Source organism: Meleagris gallopavo, chromosome 20 (assembly GCF_000146605.3).
Source record: "Meleagris gallopavo isolate NT-WF06-2002-E0010 breed Aviagen turkey brand Nicholas breeding stock chromosome 20, Turkey_5.1, whole genome shotgun sequence".
NCBI lineage: Eukaryota > Metazoa > Chordata > Aves > Galliformes > Phasianidae > Meleagris > Meleagris gallopavo.
In genome coordinates, this window is record NC_015030.2 from 10,099,528 (window position 1) to 10,110,625 (window position 11,098).

Genomic DNA, 11,098 nt, shown 5'->3' on the forward strand with positions numbered 1-11,098 from the left:
CCTCGGGCGGAGAAGCGCCGCTCCCTGCCGGACGGCCGCCTTCGTGCCGAGCCTCCGCCGAACCCGAGCGCCGCAGAGGCGTGCAAATGAGGGATGGCTCATTTAAATTTAATGCTGATGAGGAGATCTTCCTTCTCCTTCCAGCAGAGAGCAGATGTTCCCGTTCCACGTAGGCACTGCCCCAGCGCGAGCCGGGAGCTGATGTCACTACTCATAGGTGGCTCGTTGTCATGCTACAGACAAACCTGACATTTTCCCTTTTAAAGATACATTGGGATGGATTCCGGGTTCCTGGCACTGAAAACATCCCGGCGGAGCTGTCATCGGGATGCTGTCCTTATAGCTCAGAATTAAAACGGCACTTTGCATCTTCAGCAGCGCGCACGGCAGCGCAGGCAGAGATCGAGCCCAACCCGGGAGGGCGGGCAGGAATGGCAGGGCAGAAGCACGGAGAGCTCAGCCGGGGGCTGATGGCACCGCGTGGCCTCGGTGGTGCGTGGGGGGGGGGAGGGTGATTTATTTCATTCTTTCCATATCTCGCTTCTATCTGTCATTAATGTTATATTGCATAAGCGGAGATAAATCTGAATGGAGTTAATACCCACGGAGCATGATGCCAAATATTCATGTGCTGGCAACCAGAACGAGGAGAATGTGAATCTTTATTACCAGTGGAGGTTGTTAAATATTTATATTTTCTGTTTGAGATGCACTGTGACACGTGAAACTCAATTACAATATAACTAAAAACCATCCTAAATTACAGATAAATGGCAACAATGGAGAAGTCTGAAGTTCAACGTGCACAGCCCTGGGGGAAGAAACAGTCAGACAGACAGACAGCTCCCAGACAGGTCTTTGCTCACAGCACAGCTCCAGGTGCTGCTCCTGTCCCTCACCAGTGCCAGCCTGCATGCAGGAATGGCCTCGTTTTGCCAAGAGATGAACTATGTGCCACTTAGTGAAGAAAACAGCAATACGGGAGAAAATTAAAGAAAGGCAGAGGAATTTAAATTAAATGTGAATTACTTCCCCCTAATCCCACTCCTAATGCTGCTCCCTATTGCTGCCGTGCCTTCGCACCGTCCTCCCCCGCAGTGCTGTCCCTCACAGCAGGATGCTGCCCAGCACTTCAGTCCTGATCTACTCTTTCTAAACAAGATTTTGCTCTGCCATCCCTGCTATCCAGGGCCCCATGACTAATTTGGGATGTGGTGGACGTTTTTAATGAGCTGCTATAAATATTGATGGGCTGTCAGCCATGAAAAAGGACCCTTCTCCCATTGCGTTGCTGTGTCAGAGGGGAGCAGGGGGTCAGGGGCCACCAGCACCGCAGAGCTCTGCATCTCCACCTCTCCCCCGCCACAGCCCAAAGCCACCGCAATGGGATGCACAGCCTGTCTGCTTTGCTGAGAGCCTATTGATTCCTCCTGCCCGTGCTTCACCCCAACGTATCGACCCAATCTGCTCTCTGTAACTCAAACTAAATTAGCTGCCTTAATCCGCAGATAATTGCGGCGAGCCCGGCTCTGCCTGTCCCAGATTCGCAGGTGGTGGGGACAGGAAGGAGATGTGGGGACAGCCACCTCGCAGCCATAAACGGGTCCCACATCCAGGCCCACCCAGCAGCTCCCGGCTTCCACTGCCCTACCTCTGTGCGCCCCAGAACCCCCAGCCCATCCCGGCTCCACGGAGGCAGAGCCCTCCTCCCCAGCGCAGGCACCGCCCTCTGCAAACATCCTCCCCCGCCTTCTGTAAAGCCTCCAAAACACACATTTAATTTAGATTTAATGCAATAGTTACCATGGTCAGTAAATACCAAAACCACATTAGAGGAGGATTAATAGCCGTGTCACGGCCGTACCATTGCCTAATCCTGCTCTGAGCGCCCGCTCCCCTTCACCAGCAGCAGAAGCACCGCTCCACATCCACAGCACCTGCTCAGGACCACTCAGTGCCACATGGGGCGACGGCCCCCGGGATATCTTGGAATGGGCAAAGGGCAAACCAGCTCCACACCGGCACCCCTACAGCCCCCAAACCTGCCCTTCCACACCCAGCTCACGCTGATGCTAATTGCCTGCTCAGACACCGGCAGTTGGGTGCTCAGGTGTTGCCTAATTGCCCACCCACACGTGGAGCAGCACACCCTCATGGAGCCTCAGAAGGGGGGTGGGGGTCCTGCGGCCCCCCCCGCGGCCACGCCATCCCCGATGGCAAACAGCCTCCGCAGCCCCTCTGCATTGATGTCACATCAATACCGGGATAAAAGCGGACGGCACCGCGCCGGCAAAGCCGGAGAATGTTAATTAGAGGGAAAGCCTCATTAAAACAGAATCGCAGCCCCAAGGGTGCAGGAGGGGACAGGAAAGCACGCCATAGGGAACAGAGGTGCTGCATCTGCGGGTGCCCCGTGGGGACGTGGTGGGCTGCATTGCTCCCCATGGAGCAAAGGGGATGCACTGCTGTGCCGTGCAGTCATACGGGTCCGGTGCAGCCCCAGGGTGAACCCCGTGTCTGTCCATGCACAAAATACAGCACCACAAGTGCCACAGCAAAGTTTATTTGTCACAGAGAGCTTTTCCTCCTTTCCTTTCCTTTTCTTTTTTTTTGGCTGCTCAGCCCAGTTTGTCCTGACGGCCCGTTCCCAGCACAGCTCTGCCCAGTGGCTGCGGAGGAAAACGTGCCGACACGCAGCAGGGAGCAGGGAAAGGCACCTGCTGCCCATGGCACGGGATGGCATAGCACCCCACACCCGTGCCCTTTGGGGACAACTGTCGCCATGGGCATGGCCTCCTCCAGGTCCCCAAAGTGTCGGTGCGGGGTGGATGCAGCACCGATCTGCTCTGAGCGCTGAGGGGATGGGGAACATCACGTCAGGAGTCACATCAACCCCCGCAGCAAAGGTGTCCAGTTAGAAAACAACAGCAACTTGAAAAGCAAAGAAATGAAAAGCATCTGCCAAAGGCAGCAGTTTGCAGCCGGGCTTCCAGAAACACTTCAGCTTAAAAAAACGAAACAAAACAAAAAAACCTCTCCTCTTTCACAAGCACAGAAAGTATTCACAAGATGAGGTGCAAAATTCCTCTTCGACTTCAAAGGCATTTCTCCTGGCCCGGTACCCAGGCCCTGGCACGGCCCCTTGGAACGTCCTGAGAGCACCGCTGCCATCTGCCATCGCCCCAGGGCAGCGCTGTGCCGGGATGCAGCACCCAGTGGGCATCGGGTTGGGTGGGACACAGCGTCACACGGAGAGAAGCAGCCTTTGGGAGCTCCCTGTGCAGGCCGTGCCATGCCTCCGTCCTTGGCACAGCGGAAAGTCGTGTTGGAAGCGCTCAGGTTTGGTCTCGTGCAGCAGTGGGAGCAGCAGGCTCTGCATGCCCCAGTGTAACTGGTGGACGTTACAGACTGCCCTGCCATGGAAAAGTACCACGGCCATCCACAGTAACACTTCCAGAAGCACTTCACCCTGATCTCACTCAGCGTTCAGCAGTTATCCTGGGTTGCTATAGGAACCTTAAATAGTTTTTGCATCCGACTGCTGTGTTAACACTGGGATTTGGGTTTGCTTTCTCTTCCCTCTGCAAGAAGAGGCAATTGACAAGCACAGGTGCAGGGGGGGCACCAGCAGGGCCACGCAGCCCCCCATGGCACCACGGGGGCTCGGGGTGCTGGGAAACATGCTGAGCCCCCATGGCAGCCCAGCCCCCCCACCCCTCCTGGTGAGACACCGGGGCTCAGGCTTGGAGCAGCTCCTGCAGCGCACGAGGTGAGGTGACGGGCAGCGAGCAGGTGAAGTTGCTGCAGACGTAGGCAGTGGCTTTGCCCTCCTTCCTCTCCAGGGAAGACAGGAACGGCAGCTGGCGGTAGAGGAATCCGGCGCGGTCTCCATCTGCGAGCATCAGCACCTGCAGAGGAAGGAAGGGGGGCTGGAGCAGCACGGCATCACCCCCTGCAATGGCTGCCCCGCTCCCACAGCTCCCCCACTGGCATGGCACAGCAATGGGCCGGGGGCTCTCAGCAGCACCGCTGGGATAATGAGCTTCTTTGGAAAGCAAAACATTTGTTCAAGCCTCAGGCCTTGTGGGTTGAGAGGAAAGGCTGGGAGCACACGCAGCCCACCTTGCTCAGCCCCTGCCTGGCCCTCAGCCCGCTCCCCCTGCCCTCCTCCCTCTCTGCCTTTGTCTGGAATTAATTCCAGGAGTGATTAATTACCAATTCATGTCCAATCTGAAATTCATTATTCATTTTTCTCACATGCTCCCTAAGGTCCTCTTGCGGGGCCAGGATAAAGGCGAGCCGGGGAGCTCGCATGCTGCAGCTGAGGAGATAATGGGATCCTCCATAATTACCCTAAAGACCATTAATAGGGCCGGGATCTCAACCAGGATCCTGATCCGGCCTGCCGGCCCCAGGGCGAACACAGGCAGAGAGATGGCAGTGATGGGGTGGGTGCATCTGGTCACACTGATGGCCCTGGAAGTGGCACAGGGAAAGCAGGCGGTGCCCAGCACAGCAGCACTGCATCCCAGCACAGCGCTCCTCCGTCCGCCAGCCCGTCGCAATCTGCCGGCGCCCTCAATGCTGCTTTATCATTGGCTTCTCATTACAGCGAGGATTTCAATGTGAGGTTTGTAAGGAATTAATTACTGGAGCGACCTAATTAATTGCGTTCCTGCAGCCCGGGCTGGCCCCCAGCGCCCTGCCAGCACCGGGGAGCGGGGGCGATGCTGACGTCTCCTCCAGCCCCGATTCCCAGAGCAGCTGCATCCCTGAGGCTGGGACTGAGGGCTCAGCACTGGGGCTGCTGCTGGGGTGGGAGGGAGGGAGAGGCCGGAGGGATGGGGATAAGAAATGGAGGGGCTGCACCTTGTACCCTGCGCAGCCAGGAGGGGCGGGTGCAGGAGGCACTGAACACAGCCCACGCCAACCTCGGTGTCAGACCCAGGCCTCATCTCCCAGCGCACAGATCCGTACGGTGGGCAGCTGCAGCCCGCTGCTAGAACACAAACTGGCTGTGGGTACGAGCGTGGCACTGTGTGAGTCCCAGTGTGATGGCCTGGGGATGCCCAGCTCTGCGGCGCTGTCTCGCTGTCACCCTCCATCACGCCCTGCTGACACTGAACAGCACAGACCTCTCGGCCCGGCCGCACTGACAGCGGGGAGCAGCGGCTGTCAGCACAATGGGTGCGGGGCTGTGACATCCCATCTGCTGGAGACAGGCTCAGCACCACGTGCTGCAGGAACTGCAGGGCGAACTCAGGTCCTGTAGCTCCCATAGGATGTGCATGGGGAAGCAGAATGCGCCCTAAGGGACCACACCTGGCAGGGAGCTCCCTGACACGTTCCTGAGCAAGAAGGAAACTCCTATTTCCTGCAAACCCCATCCCACTCGGTGCCCACCTTGTTCCAGCTCTGCATCCCATGGCACATCTCCTGCCTATGCCCAGCCTCAGCCTCCCAAACAAACACTGCTGTGCTCCTGGAGCCAGTGGCTGTGCCCCCTCCAGGGTACACTGGGGCACCTGGAGTGGCTGTGGGGAAGGCAGAGGGGAGCTCACAGCAGCATGGTGCTTTTCAAGCCTGCAAACTGGGTCACCCACTGTAATCCTAAAGGGAGCAAGAGGAATCAAGGCAGGGCAGAGGGGGCTCAGACGCAGCACGGGGAGCGAGGCACTGCAGGGACGGTGTGGGGAGGACTGAGTGTTGCATCCCCACGGAGAGGGCTCCATTCCCTCTGACACCATCACTGACTGCTGCCAGGCACTCACAGAACACGGCCTCCACGGGCAGCTGACACGGAGACAGACAAGGGAGCTTCTGCTCAGCCTGTCCCAGCTCACCCCAGCTGGGTTACAGAGGGACACTGGTGCCTTGGCCAGGGGATGCTACGGCCACGCTGGGGATACAGTGGGACTGCAACAGCTGCAGGGAGTGTGGCTGCAGCCACAAGGACAGAACAGGGACAGGCTGACTGCCCTACCTTGTTGGGGATAAAGGTGGAGTGCACGCAGCGAAGCATCTCTTTGGTGTCTTCTCCTTGGGGGTCCCCACAGATCACCACCTGTCCAGCACAGATGCGGAGGGCTGAAGTTCTGTGTCCCGCTCCTGCACCCAGAAAGGAGGAGGGCACACCAGCTCATACCTGTTTGAGGGTGCGATGGAACACGGCAGTGGCCCGGGCCATCTCTGGCAGGGCCAGCGGGATCTTCTGCAGCTTCTCAGAGAAGGCAGCCAGGATCTGCCCAGCTTTTTCCACCCACTCCTTGTGGCCAGAGTATGAGGCTGCTCGGAGCAGGTTTGTGACAGTGACGGAGTTGGCAGCGGGCTCTGCTCCATCCTGGTCTGCAGGGGACACGGTGTCACAACCAGCCCAGTGCCAGCACCACCCCTGACCTGCCCAGGGTCCCCACGCACCGTCCTTCAAGCGCAGCAGCAATGAGGGGTCACCAGCCTCACTGGAAAAGTATGCAAAGCCTTTGGGGTCCCAGAAGAGCTTGTCCTGCGTGTGCTGGAGCTGCAGGGCCCACTCCAGCCAGCTCTGGTCCAGGGAAGCTTCATAGAGGTCAAAGAGACCCTGGATGACGAAGACGTAATCCTCCAGGAATCCGTGAATGGGAGCAGCACTGCAACGGCAGGCGGGGACAGACATCAGTGTCTGCAGCCCAGCAGGGCAGGCTGGGGGAAACTCTCCGCACTGCTGTCTGTGACCAAGGAGACACCGCCTTGCTTGGCTGCCTCCCGAGCTCAGCCCAAGCTCAGCAGTGGCTGTGCCAAGGCACCATATGGGGATAGTGTGGGTCTGCAGCAGAACAGAAAGGCTCCTACCAGCTCCAAAGACAAGAAATGGAAAGGATTTGGGCTGAGTGACACTTCTTGCACTACCACTCACCTCTGCTCCACCACATCGGCCTCGCCGCGATAGCAGCTCCTCAGCAGCCTGCCGCTGCCTGGCTCCAGGAGGTGCCTGCGCACAAAGCCAGCCGCCTGCGCTGCCCGGCTCACGTACTCCTGCTTGGCCAGCACTGCTCCAGCCTGGGCAAAGCCCGAGATCATCAGTCCTGCGTGGGTATGGGGATAGCTCAGGCACAAGGGAACAGCTGGGTGTCACACGTTTTCCTCCACAGGATGCTTCACACGAAGCTCGTGCTCCCTGACATTCTAACTGCAGGCCATCATCTCCTCTGCTCTCTTCCACCCCCCAGAAAGTCCCTCACTCAGCTATCATCCCAGAGAAAGGCAGAGCGCTGGAAGCACAGCAAGATCTCAGCCTTTGCCTGTGGGCACAAGCTGTGAGACTTGGCTCTGCACTGTACTTCCAGTTCAGGCTGCAGGCACATCCCACAGGGACAGGGACAGCACTCCATTCTCACCCCGCTGATAGGTGGTGGGCACAGACCTCAGCCCCATCCCCCCCAGTCCTGCCAAGCAGGCTGCGCCAGAGAAGAGTTTTGCTGCTCTCTGCTGGCAAAAAGAAAATAAAAAGACCAACACAGCAATATCTCACACCAGCAGCAGCCGCACAGACGGCTGTAGATCCACTCACCATTCCACGAGGCCAGCATCTTGGTGTCCAGGTGGGGCCGTGGGCGCTGCGCCCGGGCTGCCTGCAGCCTGTGCCTGCCCTCCTGCAGCACAGCGCTCAGCTGCCCCGGCTGCAGCCCAAAGCGTGCGGCTGTCAGCTCAGGGGAGGAACGGACAATGAGGACGTTCTTGCCCTGCAGCTCCTTATGGGGGTCCTGCAAGGAGAGCTCTGCTCTAGGAACATCGCCCGCCCCGCGCGGCTTGGACCCACGTGCCTCGGGTGCAGCAAAGCTCCCGGTGAGGTCTGCACAACCCCTCACCTTCCTGGGGCTCACGTTGCCGTCCTCCTTCACCCCGTAGTGGTGCATGAAGACATCTCCCAGGGTTGTCCCCTCTGCAGCCCCCTCCACCGGGTCAGGGAGCAGAGCCCGAACCTCCTCAGCCGCCCACACACAGAAAGCTCCCTCCCGCTTCTTGCTGGAGGCGGCCGTCGGGTAGGAATCTGCATCCTCTGCACTGTAAAAGCCTCCGGTCTGGGGAGGAAACAGCAGGGATGTCTGGCTGTGGGCACAGCCCTGCAGCACAGCACTGCATCCCAGGCACAGTAAGTAAGTGACTCCCCTGCCTGGCCCCGCTCGAGGAACACACCTGGCTGCCCAGGTCCCGCGAGGCGTACAGCAGGATGTCAGCAGCAACGTCGGCAAAGAACTCATCACCAGAGATCTGCAGGAAGACGAGGCGGCGATCACTCTGCTGCGTTACAACGGACAGGGGGGAAAGAGACACAGCAAGAAGTAACGGGACACGTAAGGAGCTACAAGGGGGAGAAGTGCTGTGCAAAGATTTTAAACACGAGGCAGATTTAGAGCCTCAAGGGCTAGTATCACAGACCTGTACGGCACTCCTGCCTGCACAAGAAATGCACGGATGGGGAATAGGGGGATGCTCTGTGCCCACTGACGGGCAGCCCGAGCCCTGCAGGAGCCCACAGCCACACCTGGAAGGCTCTGCTGTACACAACTGCCAGCTGCCCCTGGTCATACAGCATCTTCTCAAAGTGCGGGACGTGCCAGTGCCGGTCAGTGGAGTAGCGATGGAAGCCCTGTGAGGAACACACAGATGTCACCGTCACGCACATTACTGCAGTTTAACCCCAGGGCACTCCTCCTACCTGACCAACGTGATCGTGAATGCCCCCATGTGCCATCATCTTGAGAGTGTGCAGAGACATCTGCAGTGCACGGGCCCCTTCTGGGGTTGTTCTGCGCAGAGCCCAGTAGGTGAAGAGGAAATTCAAATTCACTGAAAGACAGGGACAGGCTGCGGAGTGAGCTCTGTGCACCGGCCAGGCTCAGCCACAGGGACCACACTGACCTGGTGTGGGGAACTTGGGGCACTGTGAGAAGCCGCCATACTCCTCGTCGTAGGAGCCGGAGAGCTGCTGGAAGCAGGTGGTCAGCACCTCCTGGGCCGGGGGGGCTGCCTGATGCTCCTGTGTGCCCACCCGGGACAGAGAGTGCAGCGCTTCCAGGATCCTCTGGCTGCTCTGCAGCAGGGCCTCCTGGTTCTGCCTCCACTGAGTGGTGGTGAGAAAATCAGTGCTTCTTCTTCTTACCTTTTTTCTGCCTCCCAACCCAACCTTCGTCTACATTTCTCAGTGCCCTCCCCCCGAGCAGCGCATCCCCATCCCCATCCCCATCCCCACCCCTTCAGCCGCTGCTTCCCGTGGCTGCTCCCACCAACACCACCTAACCCTGAGCACTGCCCCCAGCTGCCCGCTCTACCTGCTCAGCGATGCGGAGCAGCACAGTCCGGAAGCCCACATGATGAGCGCTGTCCTCAGGGGGGAAATACGTGCCCCCAACAAAGGGCTTGAGGTCCGGAGTCAGCCAGACGCTCATCGGCCACCCCCCTCCGCCGCTGGTGGCCTGGGGGAGACGGGGCACAAGGATCTCATGGGGGGCTCCTCGGGGACACGAAAATGAACCTCGAGAAAGAAGGGCAGAGCGTGCCCCAGCCCTGCCGCGCCTCCCCCACCTGCACGAAGGTCATGTACACTTTGTCCACGTCCGGCCGCTCCTCACGGTCCACCTTGATGCACACGAAGTTCTTGCTCATGATCTCACCGATCTCCTGGTTCTTGAAGGACTCCTCCTCCATCACATGGCACCAGTGGCAGGTGGAGTACCCGACTGCAAGCGAGCGCAGCACGCAGGGTGAGGCCACAGAGCCACGGAGCAGCCCGACCTGGGATGGACGCACAGGGACCATCCCGGCCCACACTGCACCACCCCACCCCACCCCTCTGCCTGACAGCGGAGTCTCAGTGCTCCCACAGCTCCAGCTGTGCCCACCACCCTCCGGGGCACAGCCTTTCCAGCCCCGTGCCATACAGAGCGGAGGAGCAGCACTGAGGCATCTCTCTGGCTCGCCTCCCGCTCTGCACTCCTCAGCTCTCCCAGGACAAGGGCTTTGGTGGCCACGATGGCCCCTGAACGCAGCCCGCCTTCCAACAGAGCTGTAACAGCTCTCAGTGGGAAGGAATGAGCGTTGGGCAGCTCATTTACCGACCGACACGCATAATGGGACGCATAATGGGACACATAAAGGTACACCTGGCTGCCAGTTACCCGACAGGAAGATCAGCTTGTTCTCCTGCTTCGCTTTATCAAAGGCTTCCTGACCCCACGGGTACCTGCAGAGGACGAGGAGCAGCCCGTGGGGCACGGCTGCCATCAGGGCCCGCTCTGGAGCTGCACATCAGGCAGCAGCCTCCTGGAGTCAGCCCTGCTAGGGGAGGGTGAGGAGGAGGGGCACGGCGTGCTCTCACCAGTCCACGGGGTTGCGGGCGTGCTGCTGCAGGTACGGGGACTTCTCGTAGATGAGCCGGTTGGCGGGGCGGGCCGGGCTGCTCCTCCCGGCCGTGGCCATGGCCGTGCTGCCCACTAGGAACACTGGCCTGCAGCACGGGATGTGCTCATTAGTTGGCTCGTTAATTCACTCGTTAATTCGCTTTGTTGCCCATGGGGAGAGCCCGATGTGGGGTGGTGCGTCCCCGGCACGCTGCACAACCACAGCCCTCGGTGAACCAGTGAAACCCCTCCTGGGCTCTGCCCCAGCACTGGGAGGGGGACAAGGAGATCCTCCTGGTGCTGGGGACACAGGGAGGGGTGCACGGATACGGGGGCAGCAGCAGGGTGCAGGAAGGGCACGTGGTGGGAACACAGTCGTGAAACGGAGGATATAAGAGAGATGCAAAGGGGGTGCAAGGGGAAGGAAGGCAGGAGGCGATACAAGCAGGATTTAGGGGGATGCAAGGGAGGACACAGCATTTACGAGCATGCAGAGGGTACAGAGAGGATTCGGGGGAACGAAGGAGGCACACGGAGAAAAGGGACGACGCAGGGGATCCCAGGGAGGACAGGAGGAGGCGCAGAGAGCACTTCGGGGCACGCAGAAGGGATGCAGAGGTCTAGGGAGGGTTCAAGAGAACGCAGGGAACACGGCGAGGGCACGGGGAGAATTCGGGGGATGCGGAAGGGGGGCAGGGAGTATCCAGAGCAGCGCACTGGAA

General features: G+C 59.5%; 1 protein-coding gene across 2 annotated transcripts; it reads right to left on the reverse strand.

Annotated features, from left to right (window-relative positions):
• Nucleotides 1-2,547: 2,547 nt before the first annotated feature.
• On the reverse strand, nt 2,548-11,079 carry SPATA20 (spermatogenesis associated 20). 2 transcript variants are annotated; one of them, XM_010721609.3, is made up of 15 exons: nt 10,355-11,078; nt 10,155-10,219; nt 9,562-9,716; nt 9,309-9,452; nt 8,899-9,100; nt 8,696-8,826; nt 8,522-8,626; nt 8,173-8,247; nt 7,845-8,057; nt 7,547-7,739; nt 6,893-7,061; nt 6,418-6,626; nt 6,146-6,345; nt 5,984-6,064; nt 2,548-3,908 (listed from the first exon to the last, which is right to left on the reverse strand). In XM_010721609.3, the coding sequence occupies exons 1-15, from the start codon at nt 10,453-10,455 to the stop codon at nt 3,738-3,740; spliced, it is 2,214 nt and encodes a 737-aa protein (XP_010719911.1). In that variant the 5' UTR covers nt 10,456-11,078; the 3' UTR covers nt 2,548-3,737. The 2 variants fall into 2 exon arrangements, with proteins under 2 accessions (XP_010719911.1, XP_031412220.1); XM_031556360.1 differs by lacking the exon at nt 2,548-3,908 and adding an exon at nt 5,740-5,899 and having other exon boundaries at nt 10,355-11,079.
• Between the last annotated feature and the right edge of the window lie 19 nt (nt 11,080-11,098).